The following is a 15631-nucleotide window of genomic DNA, read 5'->3' as shown; positions in this document are numbered from 1 at the left end:
AAAAAAAAAAAAAAAAAAAAATAATATAATCAATGTTAATATATGGAATGTGTCGTCTGCTATCAGACTGGACAGAACGTCTACTATGAATGTAGGTTGCGCATGCTCATTGAAGTATATTTCATGCACGAGCTTCGCTCACGTGACCAGGGCAGATAGACGCCTACATCTTACACTCGAGTGAATTATGTATTGCACGACATGTATTGCTGGCTTTTAGAATAAACTGTATATACATTAGATGTGATAATTTACCTTAACACTCCATAGATCCTTTGACTAGTGCGAATTCCTGTTTCTGTTCCTGCCTATCAACCCATTACCCCCACTGCTTCATAATGCCCTCTTCTCTGATTCCACTGACTTGTAAATAACCATATCGATCTGGAGCATACTTTAAAATGCTACTGAATTTGTATGAAATGCGAATTTAAATTGATTAGTCAAAAAAAAAAGTTCTGTGAATTGGTAAATCCTTCTAGATATTCCATATTGTCAAAACAACTCAGAGGAATAATGATGAAAAGCTAACCCTTTTACTAACCATAGGATTAATGGACAACCACGTTCTATGACTGTCAAAAGTTTTAATTGAAAAACACCTCATTTAATTGGATTGTAAACAGTAAGCAATAAGTATTACAACTCCATGTCTCTGATTTAGACACCATCTTGGTCATTGGAGGTTTGTGGTATTTTCAACTGAATATTTATTAAACAAAATGATAATTATAACAAAATTAATTATACAAAAACTTAAAAGTAAATTGCAGAGATTACATTTGTACACAGCGAGAGTAAAAAAAATCAGTGAGCTCTTTTTTTAGAAATAGCTTGTCATTAATGTTTTTCTAAGTTTTAGTAACAAGCGTATATTCATCGCCTTGAGGTCCAAGAACAAACTTCTGGTCATGATCACTATTGGGTTCATTTGAAGACATAGAGACACCACTATCTACAGACGTCTCTTTCAAAGGCTTATCCGGTTTTTTATTTACAACGGCATATTCGACTTCCGGTATCCCATTGATATGACTATCATCGTTCGATTCGTAATTCATGACGTCATCAGAACTCACGTAGAGATCATTCTCTATAATTTCCATTTGAATTGGACCATCGCCTCCTTGTTTTGTGGCTGGTTGCCTTGATGACACAGAATCAGCACTATCTTCGATAACAACAGCACTCGGAGACGAATTATTATCCTTGTCATGTTGACTAATGTCTACAGTAACATATCCAGCATCCGGTAAAGGTCTTGCTGGGGAGGGTTGATCGTATTGATCTTTCTCTCGTCGTTTACGTCTCACAAGACTAAAAGATATATATTAATAAGACGTTCAATATAATATGCTGAATGGTTAACATCTCGATAAGGACAATGAAAAAGATGTTTAGGAACAGGAATATACTCTGGTTGTGAATTGTCGTGGTTGGTTTATAAAATATGCGGAACAAGGACGATGAAACACGTTTTCAGAAAACCGCCCCCTTCCCACAAAGAGTGGTAAAGAAGACATTCATAACATCTGTGGTGAGAATGAATTAAGGTTATCGAAGACGGTGCAACACAAAAAACAATATCTAACGACCCTTTCTCGACAAGCTAAAACAGTCATGCATGATTAGAGTCACCTACACTAAGGTTACAAACAGAAAGTGTTCTGGCGCCAATGAATACACAATAAGGAAGAGGGAGACGATAATGAGAAAATAGTTTTGATAGAAAATGGATGATGAACCAGAGATAGTCTAATTAAAATTTGACCAAACTTTTGTTCCGTGTTTATTAGCTTTTATTTTTAATATAGCCACTTCAGTCAGGGTCTAAAGACGGCCTTTTTGAACATTCGTCAAATAACCTTTTAACCTAACCCTGCTTCAACAAATCAAATTCCTGCCCTCTCTAGCGCTGACATTGTGTGAAAGATTTGATTGGTTAAAGCAGATGACGTCAAAAACGTTATTAAGACGAATGTTTAAGAGCTAGCTCAGTCTGTAGACCCTAACTGAAGTGGCCACATTAAAAATAAAAGCCCATAAAAACGGAACGAAAGTTTGGTCTAATTGTACTTAACTGAACCAGAGAATGACAGGAAGACGTGTTACCTGGTAATCGGGTAATGAGGTGAAGGATGTAAGAATTGATAACAGACATGAATGAGAAGAATGATATCGAAGGGAATAAACTGAGTAACAATTACTTACCAAATGATCAATATGAAAATTAGAATGATCAATACCACAGCGCCACCAGCTATACCTGCTATCAAACCTATACCTAAAATGCAGTAAAATCAAGTATCCACATCAAACTAGTGTAATTGGAATAGGAGCACATCAATGATCAATCGTGTTGGACTAATTTGCTAATATTTTGAATTTGAAGCAGGTCTGGTCTTATCTTACTATACTGCACGAAATATTTAATTCATTTGTGGAAATATTATTATTGCAAATGATGTACAGTAGGATAATAAATGCAAAACTGAATTCGGTCCCGCCTGCAGGTTAAGTTTTTCAATTTATATTCCTCGAGAAAAAACTCGTACACTCGTTTAAAGTTTAATGGTTGAAAGTTTGTCAATAAGTCTAATAATGATCGTTGGACGAGGACCGAAGTTCCGAGTACTACGTCATTATTAGACGTATTGACAAGTTTTCGACCATTTACCAACTTAAAATAAATACAGTTCACAAACAATAACATTTACTCAGACACGTGTAATAATTTGTCAAATGTGCTCAAATTACATGACATAAAAACAAACACAGAAAATCTTTCAAGATGTCCGTTCAGGATTGATCAAAAATATACCTGTTCGATATTATACTTGAACGTTATTTAGAAGTGAGGAGTACAAATCACAAACATGAGGTAATATTATGGAATCAGCACACTTTAATAAAATATTAAACACATAACGTTTCAACACAAATTACACGTATCGTCATGAGATGAAAATTATTTTATGGCTCATTCAAGTATTTCAGAATCGAAATACAAGATTCATGTCTAGTGGCATAGTGAGGATTTCATTGACGGAGGTGGCATCCGAGCGTCCCCGACTCCCCTTTCTGGATTTAATAGTGCACTAGATATGTTGGAGGTCAGGGGGGTCACCCCTTGGAAGATTTATCTAATCTCATAAATCGGAGAATACATCCAAAGCGATTTTGGAAGTGGAATTGACCCCTAAATGACCACTGTCATGGCATTTACGATATTGTTTCGAATTTACATTTACATTTGCATTGTTAAATGTTATTAGCAATTACTGATTGGGGTGACAGTATTGGTGGAGATATTAGAATTAATCTAATAATTCTTTTTCGATAATTTTAGTGCATTATTTCTGAAAATGGCATAAATACTCTGATTCTACTATCGGAATTAGTCTCGTGATCGAAATTTGACATAATAGAGCATAACATTTCAATTCTTACCCAGTTGACCTTTTCCTAAAAATGAAGATTGGAGAATAAAACTTAGACTTAAAGTGACAAAAAGATTATCTAAAATAAAAGTTGCAGTAATTTGACTTTTTACCTAGACCATCCGTAGTACTATTGGTAGTTCCTTTTGAAGCTTTTTCAGTTGAAGATATTTCTACAGATGTACCAGATGGTGCAGTATCCGACGGTTCAGTTGTTACTGGACTTGTTGTCGTTACTGGACTTGTTGTCGTTACTGGACTTGTGGATGTGTTTGGACTGGTAGTTGTAACTGTACTTGTAGTTGGTACTCTACTTGTACTAGTGATTGTAGTATTTTGTTCTGCTGTAGTGACATTTGGATTGTAACAAGTTATACTGATATTTTCTAGAAAATAGTCAATAAAAATGATTTCAAAATTTTCAGCACAGTAATGTTATAAGTATAAATTTAATCTTCATAATTATAATTATTCTTCCCAATCTAAAAATTACTTTGAATTTTTTTTAAGTTTGAGTTATATGCACCGAGATGGTGAATGATGGGTTCGTTTTGCCGCATTGCTCAACTTGCCGCATCGAGCCCAACTGCACAAAAACGACTTGTAAAACAAAACTCAAAAAGGTTTCTGATAAAATCCGGAAAGGCCATTTGCTTCACATGAAACGAAATATTTTAATCTGTTACCCCGCATAGATTTTCTTTTTATTTATAATTTGGACCTGTAAGGGAAACCGAAACTATAGTTTTATGGTAAAATCAGGAATAAAATAAATACCAAGTACAAACGATCAGAATAAAAAAAATAAGTCCATAAAACGAAACAAGACAAGTTCAATAAATAAAATTGGTCATAACTTGTAAGAGTTATGTCCTTCTACTGAATGCCTATAACGTCGCCCACGTGCTAGAAAAACTGGCAAGTGAAATGTCTGAAAGTGAAAATCTTCTGAATGGTAAATCAGAATTATCAAGTGAGTTTAAAATTCTCGTATTAGATGTTCCCCATAATTCGGCAGTGACTCAACCCCCATTGGTTCCAGATAAGTCCCAAAATGTCCTGATGGACAAGGTAGAAGCTGGGGTTGATTGGCTCCACACTACCGTCGGCAGTTGGACACAAAACTCGACGAACCTGCGATTGTTGAGAAACAAATGGCCATTCCGGATTTCACCAGAAACCATTTTACAAGTTGTTTTTGTGCAGTTGGACACGATGCGGTAAGTTGGGCAATGCGGCAAAACGAACCCGCCGAATGGTGAAGACTTGTAAAGACCTACTACTGAATAGAACTTTTATCAAATTATCAGCTACTTACTAATGATTTTAAACACATAATTCAAAGTAAGTATTAGAGTTATTATTGTACAGATGAATGTGTGAAAAAGTTGCACTTGAATTATTTCCAATGTAATAGTGTTCCCAGAAAAGTGTCGAGACAATCAAAGAACAAAAGTATATTTTATGTAATTGATAAAAGTATTTTATTTCTGAAGTCTAAAGAAACTCAAAAGCAAACTATGGCCAACTTTGCTCAGACTGTAATATATAACGATATATATAATAAATCCGCCTTACCTCGGTCTGAATGTGTTTTTCGGTTAAACAATAATATCATCTGTTTTAGGTTAATTAAAATCATCTTACCTTGGTTTGAATAAATTCTAATTCCAAATTCTAAACTATCATTTATAGAACAGTTGTTTTCTTTTAGTTTTATCTTTAACTGGTCTGATCCACTGATAGTGTAGAAAATATCTGGAGACATTATGTTTTCAAAATAACTGGTAAAATTTCCATAAGAAACCGAGAACTTGTATTGATGACCTTCAAAACTAGAGATATTGAATGTAACTTGAGTTGAACTTCCAGTTTCTGATATTATATGACACCAGCAGTTGGTAGGATCATTTTTGTTAACTCTTGATAGAAAAACAGAGTCCATTGTGAGTGTCGTGTTTTCACACATACCAACTAAAACAATAAGAAATTATATTTGGGTTTGTAAAAAAGGTAATACCAACATCCATCTAATCATGTTAAGGAAAAGAATGATCAAAAGAAATATATCAAAATGTTTCATTAAACATTATCAGTATTACATTCCTTCCGAACAGGGAATAACTAACTTAATAACTTTTGCTTAAGCAGGTAGGATCAATTAACCGAACTGAAAGTGTATGAACGATTGGATAAATTTTTCAGTAGACCCATTGTTATTCTCCAGACTATTTATAACAGTGGGCATTTCACAAAGAAATTGTCTGCATAATTCAAATACAATATAAGTTGCTATAGGTTTTATTTTCCAAGGGAAGTAAATCTTTCAGAAAATATAGGATCCACTGATCTAAACCATTAAATGTCAATGATTGCATAAATCTTGTCAGTGCTATTTTAAAAAATCCTCTTTCTCCCTCCCTTATTTTGGTTTAGCATGTCTTTTTTTTTGTCAAATTTTTGTTCTGGATTTGTAATTTAATGTCTGAAATTGCATTTTCTTTCAGATTTTGAGAGATGATGAAAGGGCGGAGAGGTGTCAGTATCAAAAAATATATAAAGGCAATGTCAATGAATGAAAATATATTTACTGTTGTTTCCCTCTACCATTCGCCAACAAACACTGACAACAATTTTTACAAGCAATATTGTGTTCCACATTGTTACCGGCGTGTCTACCAAGACATATACATGTAGTCTGTTTCACGTTTTAATGTCGAAAAGAGATTGTGTATCATTAGATATAGAACTTTATTCAGGAACACAAGACTCCCAATTTATCTTACTGTTTCTACATAACGACTGGTAAAATTACACAAGTGATATTAATGTTCGTGAAGACGACGAGTATTTATGCATCACAGAACACAGAACAAGTTTGTCTATTCTTCATTCTCGTTATAAACATCAACAGAATAATACCGTCCAAGAATGATGTGAATATTCCTAATTGAAGCACAGTGTCTATAGCACACTTTCGTTACACCAACACTGTCCTATACATGACACAATTCAATTTGTAGTTCCTCTCTCAACTTATACAAGATACAAAATGGCTATTGAAGATCTATATTATATTTCTTTTAAACTTCCTGGTTTATAAATAGACAGTGAATTATGTTATACCCGACTTAACATATAGAAATAATAACAAAAGAAAGTCATCTTTTCAACACACTATATTATGTGTTTATGAATACGTAATACAAATGTGATTATATTTGTGATTTGTGCAAGTCAAAAACTAGTTTTTTGTTGTCACAGTGTACATGAAAAGCGAATTGGGTTTATTTTGCTACTGACCTATCGTTTCCGTTTAATTTTCTTGTTACTGTTTAAGAGACAAATGAATCAACTTCGGTTATTTTCCTAGTGTTATGACCTAAACGGGAAACGCGCCACCATCAAAGAAACTTAATCGCTAAATTAAGATAGTTTAGTCACCGAGAAAGGTCAAGAACGATAGTGAAGAATCGTATGAGTATTGAAACATATTACAGGAAGTTATATAGGCACTTCAAATTATTGCTTACACACTTATATATATACATAATTATAATCGTGGCACAGCATTTCAGAAGCTATATATCGGGTGAAAAAACAATTTTTATCTCATTTTAATTATAAAATATAAAAGCTAAGTTCATAATATTTGGACCTGATAATTACATCATAGATATAATAAATTATATTATCCTCATCATATTCAGGTAAACCCGATATAAATAAATATTCATTAAAAGCTAAATATAACATACTTGACTAAACTCAGTGGTGAATATTCGTAAGGGAAATGGAGATGAGCCCCAAAAACAAACTCGATGGTTGCGTTTACCTCTTCAACAAGGCTAGTAGTAAAACATGTTCCATTTTCTTTACGTGTAATGCACTGCATCATAATATTACAGCAAGTCATATGATTATTGTTTCCAATTCAGAGAAAGGGAGATAATTCTGAAGTCTATAAGATTGACGTAAATTTAATCGTTGCAAACGACCAAATTCAAAAATTACTATTGATAAAAGTTAATGGAACTATTACACTTTCACCTTTCACCAATTTTAGAGTGTAAGAATTCGACAAAATTGGTTCAAAACAGTAACAAATGAAATTTTCGGGAACGAAGAGAATAACTACGTTAAAACACGTATTGCGTAGAAGAAATACAAGACAAATTAACACATATATTTTATTCATAGGAAAACTAATTATTATATTGTTATTTTTTAGAGTTTTTTTAGATGCAGCACAGAACAATGTGTTAAAATAATTTCCTCTGTCGTAATTCAAAGCAACACGCTGGTTCTCAATGTTCTCCGACTGGCTAAGGACCTGTTGGTGTCAAGTATACACCGCTGTATTCAGTATCCGAAGGAGGTAGGACTGTTGATTGTTGGTTGTATAATTTTTCCTTCTGGTGCTGACGTATAACAATGCTAGAATATAATAAAATTCATATAAATCAAAGGGATTGTAAAAAGGTTTTCTAAATTTTCTATGTGTATCGGGGACAATGATAGCATCAATTTGCGCCATTCCAATTTTCAAGTCTGTGGTTCTAGCAATTCTATTAAAACTAGGTGTTTTATGACGTCATCCCACAAAGGTCTTATGTGATACAAGCAAATTTTGCGTCATAAAACGCTTAGTTTTAGTGAAATTGCAGGAACCATAGACGTCTGATTGAAAATTGGAATGGTAAAAGATAAGCTGCTTACACCATTAATGATTAGTTAAGCTAAACAATTCCTACTTCTGAGACCAAGGCACGATTGACCTCCGAAAATGGTGAAGTTTTGGATATTGTGGTCTGTAGACAAGGGGAAATTCAGAGAATGGTGGTGAGTAATCTAAGTGAAAGAAAGGGTCTACATACTAAATTATGACTATAATGAGTACTATTATTACAATAATACAACTAATCAATCCACCTAACAATCCTACATCTGAAATATATAATATACAATATTCAGAGAGATATCTATAACTGAAATATATAATTATACAACATTCAGAGAGAAATCTATAACTGAAATATATAATTATACAACATTCAGAGAGAACTCTATAACTGAAATATATAATTATACAACATTCAGAGAGAAATCTATAACTGAAATATATAATTATACAATATTCAGAGAGAAATCTATAACTGAAATATATAATTATACAATATTCAGAGAGAAATCTATAACTGAAATATATAATTATACAATATTCAGAGAGAAATATATAGCTGAAATATATAATTATACAATATTCAGAGAGAAATCTATAACTGAAATATATAATTATACAATATTCAGAGAGAAATCTATAACTGAAATATATAATTAAACAATATTCAGAGAGAAATCTATAACTGAAATATATAATTATACAATATTCAGAAAGAAATATATAACTGAAATATATAATTATACAATATTCAGAAAGAAAGCTATAACTGAAATATATAATTATACAACATTCAGAGAGAGAAATCTATAACTGAAATATATAATTATACAATATTCAGGGAGAAATATATAACTGAAACATATAATTATACAATATTCATAGAGAAATCTATAACTGAAACATATAATTATACAATATTCAGAGAGAAATCTATAACTGAAATATATAATTATATAATATTCTGAGAGAAATCTATAACTGAAATATATAATTATACAATATTCAAAGAGAAATCTATAACTGTAATATATAATTATACAATATTCAGAAATAGATAAATAACTGAAATATATAATTATACAATATTCAGAAATAGATAAATAACTGTAATATATAATTATACAATATTCAGAGAGAAATCTATAACTGTAATATATAATTATACAATATTCAAAGAGAAATCTATAACTGTAATATATAATTATACAATATTCAGAAATAGATAAATAACTGTAATATATAATTATACAATATTCAGAAATAGATATATAACTGAATTTTCGATATACCAGTACATTAGAAAGAATATAATGGAGCTTAGGAAACCTATTTAAATATGCTTTCACAGTTGAAACTCATATACATTTTTCAAGAAGTATTGAGTACTATTTTAACAGTGAAAATATTTGTTATTTTAAATATGTTAAGAAACATTTAGTAAGTTGTAAGTACGTCAACATAGAAATAACCTACAAATTAGTCAAACTAATTCCTATGTACCCGAGTATTTTTGTCTTATTTTCTAGAAATTCTACGTTAGTAACAAATTTACCGAGCTCGTCTGTATTGTTCTGATATGTAAAGATAACTTTCTGAGTATAAGTTTCTGTTGAGGAACTCTCTGTGTACGAAGTTGTTGGTGTGGTATCTGGTGATGGCGCATTTGGATATCGACAAGTTATATTGATACGACCTACAAAATAATATTTAAATGTAGAAGTAATATTTACGTTGTTGGTAATTTCAATCAAAGGCCTTGATTCGCTATTTTTGAGGATTTGATTTGGGTCTCGAATAAATAGTTCTGGACACTACAAATTAGTCAAAAAAAATCCTATGTAGCCAAGTATTTTCGTCTTTTTTCGATAAATTCAACGTTAGTAGCAATTTACCGAGCTCGTCTGTATTGTTCTGACATGTCAAGTCAACTTTCTGAGTATTTATAATTTCGGTCTTGGAACTCTGTGTAACTGATAATACTGGTGTGGTATCTGGTGATGGCGCAATTGGATATTGACAAGTTATATTGATACGACCTACAAAATAATATTTAAATGTAGAAGTAATGAAAACGTTGTTGGTAATTTCAATTACAGTTTAAAAGATCTTGGTTGTCATTTCGAGAGGTTGATTTGATTCATGAATAGTCTTCAAAACTACTAAAAATGCACGATAATAGCATATAATTGTCTTTTGTATATATCGCAGAGTGTCAAGAAATGACGAGTCGTCATTTTAACTTTCAAGCGCGGATAATTTTGGACACACATGGATTTGAAGGCTCAAAGGCTGTGAACACTATTACTGATTAGCATAGCTAAAAGAGGTAGAAGTAAAATCTGAGACTAAGGCATGATTGGTTAAACGAATGGCGAACCTGTCCCTTCAAAGTATTCTATCCAAATGTTAAATATATATTCGAAATTGGAAAGAATTTATTCTTATGGTAAATTCTAATCTCTAGTTATACAATTAAGAATCCCAGAAATTCTCATTTATCTTTGTGATTTGAATCAGTTCAGAATTTCAAAATCCTTGACCAAACCGGAAACGGAAAATTCCATTGAGTTCAAAATACCAAAACCAAGCTTCTTTATTTTAATTATAAGCTTTTATCAAAACTTGTGACCAAGTAAATATTAGATTCTAAAAAGATACAGATAAACAATAGAATCCCTCTATAATCCAATAAATCCATACAACTAAATTCATTTAGTTTAATGGATGTATCGTCTTATATAGAGATTCTATTTAGTCATAGCGCCTGGTTAGTCCGACTGATGAATATATACTCTTTTTGACTATGTTCGAGACTTTAAATTTTAAGTCCATTCTAAGAGGTAGTATATTTTAATGATAATGAAAACATTGTCCTACCTATTTTCGAAAAAAATTTAATTTCAAATTCTAGACCATCAGAGAGAGACCAGTCATTTGATTCTATTTCTAAGGTGATTTCGTAAAATTTCCATAAGAAACAGATAACTTGTATTGGTGTCCTCTAAACTCAATAACATTGGATATAACTTGAATCAAGCTTTCAGTTTCTGATATTATTTGACACCAGCAATTGGTAGGAGCAGTCTTGCTATTTCTTTTAAGGAAAACAGAGTTCGTGGTGAGTGCCTTGTTTTCACACATGTCAACTAAAACGAAAATTTATACAACAATAAAAGACATAAACGGACTCCCAAACCAAAGAGTTCTTGACCAACAACTAAGAGTACAACAAGTCTTGAATTATTCCCATGAAGGTTTAATCAAAAGTAGACAAACCTTGCATGGAAGTAGTTGTCGAAAACATGATTACAAAAATATGGCATTGAACAGAAGACCCATTTGATTTACAAAACAAATGATTGCAAAATTCAGTTTTCAGACGTATAACGGATCGCTAAAATTATCAATACAAATAATATTTACTGTTATTTCCATCTATAATTCTCAATAAAACACTGGTAAGTATCACAGGTAATGTCCACATTTTGAGCGGTTATGTTTGGAAATTGGTTGGAAACTGTACCAAGGAGTGCTGTTCTTCACAGTTCTAAAACACAGTTAAATTGGTTCCAAATAGCGGTTATGTTATTTCAAGCTAACAGGGCAATAACAGTAGAACTCCTTCCTCTTCCCACCTATAACCACAGGTAATATCGTGAAAGTGTTTTCATAAAGCGAAATGTATATCAAAACGTTTAATTATTGTCCATAATGCACACGAACGTTTATGCATCACGGAAAACAGAACGTGTGGTTATTTACTATTGTCAATAAAGTAAACCAACTATATGAAATTTCCTACTTCATGATTCATGTCCTATAGCGTGGTTCATAAACTTTCATTTTCCTCCTTCAATACTTCTTTCAATACAGATATTTAATAATACTATTGACTATAGAATATCTATATTGTTTTTGATAGATTTCCCGGTTTATAAATAGACAGTATATTCTGTTATACACTATCCTCCACATAGCATTTTCACGTAGTTGTCCAACAGCAATACACCCCATGCTTATAGGGATACATGTTCTGTTTAGCAACATCATTAAGCGAAAGTTCATTTTGCCTTAGCATGTCACATGTTGCTCTTCCCTTTTCTTGGACGTGATATACTGATGGGAAGCAGTGGCGTTTCTATTGTTTTACATGAAAAAAGTGAAAACAATGACCTGTGCCCCAAGCCCCGTGGAGAATTTTGTTGCCCCTGTTAGGGCCCCTCATCTGATGTTTCCTAGAAACGTCAATCGAATGTTGACACGTTTAGGACCAGACATAAAATGTCACTTTTTGTCGGAGTTGCGACGATTCACCTTTGAGTAGCTAGTTTTTTTTTGAATATTTTCATGACAAAATCCATCTTTGGCATACCTTTTGGTATCTGTACAAAGCTGAGCCATTAATGAGTCCAATAAGACATCAGATATTCTACAATGTTCCTGTTCTCGCATAGGGTACCACTATACAGTCGAGGGGTAGACTTCGCTTATTTCACTCGCAAATGTCAAGCTATTACGTCTTATACCTTGACTGCAAAAGCCACCTTTCTTGTGTTACAGAAGTTTGTTAATGCAACCATTTAATTGGATTGTACGTAAAAACCAAAAAATAGCTAATCAGAGGCCTCAATAGAGAGAAAGTCTGCAAAAAATAAGATAAAGTGTTTGTTAAAGTCTTTATGACAAAGGGATCCGACTACTAACTACTGCAGTCAAAGGTATAAGTACGAAGTTCGGAATAGCTTGACATTGACAAGTTGTCCTCTCGACTTCATTTTGACTCTATTATTTGTAGGAAAATTGCATTCACAGAAGTGTTGCTTTGATACATTTTTCGTGGCAAATCACTTCAGGGGGTAAACCGTCTAATTTTTAGGCTGAGATTCGCAAATATATCAAGATACTTCTCAATTTACCTCGAATTTTCGAAAGTGAATTGGAGACGTTCAGAAATTAAAATGTTTCACAATCTCAATACCTCAATGGTGAATATTCAAAAGAGAAATAGAGATGTGCATCAAAAAAACCAAATAACTCGATGGTTGCGTTTACCACTTCAACAAGGTTGAACAATAACATATAGACTACCAACCATTTATTTAGGGTAATAAAACACATTGAAAGGGAGATAATTTTGAAAACATTAGTCCAAATATTAATTGACGTTGCAGACTACTCAAACTTCTGCTTGACCTTGTCTCAACAAAGGGCAGTTTTACCTTCAAATTTCGGTTGTAGGCCTATAGACCAGAGGGAGAAGGGGGGTATTGTCACCCGAGAGGGAACAAAATGTGTATAAAATTCATTGATATCAACTAGAAATTGACAAAAGCCCATAAGTGTGAATCGGCACTATCTGTAAGTCCCGATTCTTTGAGGTAATCCAGGTCAAAGGTCACGAAAGGTCAAAATAGATCATGACATTGTGAAGATGAAGTTTGTAATAGCTTGACATTATGAAGATGTAGTTTGTAATAGATTGACATTGTGAAGATGTAGTTTGTAATAGCTTGACATTGTGAAGATGTAGTTTGTAATAGCTTGATATTGTGAAGATGAAGTTTGTAATAGCTTGATATTGTGAAGATGGAGTTTGTAATAGCTTGATATTGTGAAGATGAAGTTTGTAATAGCTTGATATTGTGAAGATGTAGTTTGTAACAGCTTGATATTGTGAAGATGTAGTTTGTAATAGCTTGATATTGTGAAGATGAAGTTTGTAATAGCTTGACATTGTGAAGATGTAGTTTGTAATAGCTTGACATTGTGAAGATGTAGTTTGTAACAGCTTGATATTGTGAAGATGAAGTTTGTAACAGCTTGATATTGTGATGATGTAGTTTGTAATAGCTTGATATTGTGAAGATGAAGTTTGTAACAGCTTGACATTGTGATGATGTAGTTTGTAATAGCTTGATATTGTGATGATGTAGTTTGTAATAGCTTGATATTGTGAAGATGTAGTTTGTAATAGCTTGATATTGTGAAGATGTAGTTTGTAATAGCTTGATATTGTGAAGATGAAGTTTGTAATAGCTTGACATTGTGAACATTACCATAAATTAAAATAACAATATGCTTTTATTTAGAACACCATCAATTTAGCTAATACGATTCTAGTCTTACTTGATCAAATAATTACATGATCAAATACAAAATAGTAGGGTTCAATTACAGCCTTATTATTTATCTTTTGATCAGCTTAAATCAAAATTTATGACAACAAATTCAAAGTTTCAAAACATTTTCAGGAGAATGATCCACTAAATCTAGAAATACAAGGCCACTCTCGGTGGTTTTTATAATTTTAAGAAACTAACATCATTGGCATGATTTATTAGTTTACCTCTCGAATATTTTGAAATTCTACAAATTTTACTTCATTAAAGGGACAGATGCGCCTTCAATTCCATGTGTGTCCAATTCAATTCAGCGTTTGAATGCCAAAATTATGACTCGTCATTTTAAGATTATACTCTGTGATATATAGAAAAGACATCATATAGATAAAGTGAGTAAAACTCGCAAGGTATTTTTGAAGGAAATATGCAATTTTCGGCACATCTGTCCCTTTAACCAAAACTGGAGGTATAAATCTAGAAATGCTGGAGACATTTTATACTACTATTACCATAGGATTGGAGATCTTTAAACTTTAAACTACAAACTGTTCTTTAGTTGTCAAGGGAAACTATGGTGGATTGTTAACTGGTTTTCGGATTATATTTATTACGTTGTTCAGTTTTTGGGTTGATAAAACATGACATAAGAGATTCGATTATATAATAACGTACCATAAAGATTATTGAATTGTTCAGCATTCAAAATCAAAATTGATGGGAATGTAGAAGAGTTTGAATGTGCTGTATGTCTTGGACCATTCCAGGAAACTAAATTATTGGATTGTCATCATACATTTTGTAGGAAATGTCTGAAAGAAGTGGCTAGTTCTAATTTGGCAGGTAGCTGCAACGGCATCAAATGTGTAACAAAATCAGCAAAATTCCAGATGGCGGGGTGAGGAAGTTGTCAACAAATTCTTATCTATCTGCTCCATCAACGAGTTCAACAAACAGAACAGGAGATACAGATTACTGCTCCAAACATCATAAGGAGGAGCTGAAATGTTTCTGTGAAGACTGTAACACCATTTTGTGTTCGACATGCCTTCTTGGTCAACACCAAAACCATTCTTTTCTTACTATCAAAGACTCTAAAGACGTCAATTTAGAAAATTACGAAGATCAGAAAGACAGTCTGAAACGTAAGTTAGAAGAATTGAAAACAGTGAAGAATATAGCCGAGGATTCGTTGAAGAAAATCAACTAATATCGACAAACAGCATTGAGTAGTTGCCAGGCAGAACTCCAGAAAAATTACGATCAAAATCAGAAGAAACTGAACACTGTACTCACTGTACCCGTGTCTGACGTCCTTAGTACTGCATATACAGCGTGCTAACTATATTGCTAGAATGTGGCGGTTGTCTGATAAGCCTTTTATAACA

At 32.5% G+C, this 15631-nt stretch overlaps 2 protein-coding genes across 2 annotated transcripts; both read right to left on the bottom strand.

The window, feature by feature from the left end:
* Positions 1–851: 851 nt before the first annotated feature.
* On the bottom strand, positions 852–5208 carry LOTGIDRAFT_169905 (hypothetical protein; the record flags this gene model as incomplete). The annotated part of the gene is made up of 5 exons (XM_009068525.1): positions 852–1317; positions 2212–2284; positions 3451–3519; positions 3554–3826; positions 5088–5208. 5 exons carry the CDS (start codon positions 5206–5208, stop codon positions 852–854), a joined length of 1002 nt encoding a protein of 333 aa, XP_009066773.1.
* Positions 5209–7765: 2557 nt separating this feature from the next.
* Positions 7766–11428, bottom strand: LOTGIDRAFT_169904 (hypothetical protein; the record flags this gene model as incomplete). The annotated part of the gene is made up of 5 exons (XM_009068524.1): positions 7766–7877; positions 8318–8387; positions 9677–9817; positions 10017–10160; positions 11401–11428. The coding sequence occupies 5 exons, from the start codon at positions 11426–11428 to the stop codon at positions 7766–7768; spliced, it is 495 nt and encodes a 164-aa protein (XP_009066772.1).
* Positions 11429–15631: the final 4203 nt, after the last annotated feature.

Source organism: Lottia gigantea, assembly GCF_000327385.1.
Source record: "Lottia gigantea unplaced genomic scaffold LOTGIsca_90, whole genome shotgun sequence".
Taxonomy (NCBI): Eukaryota; Metazoa; Mollusca; class Gastropoda; family Lottiidae; genus Lottia; species Lottia gigantea.
This window is presented reverse-complemented; position numbering and strand designations above follow the sequence as displayed.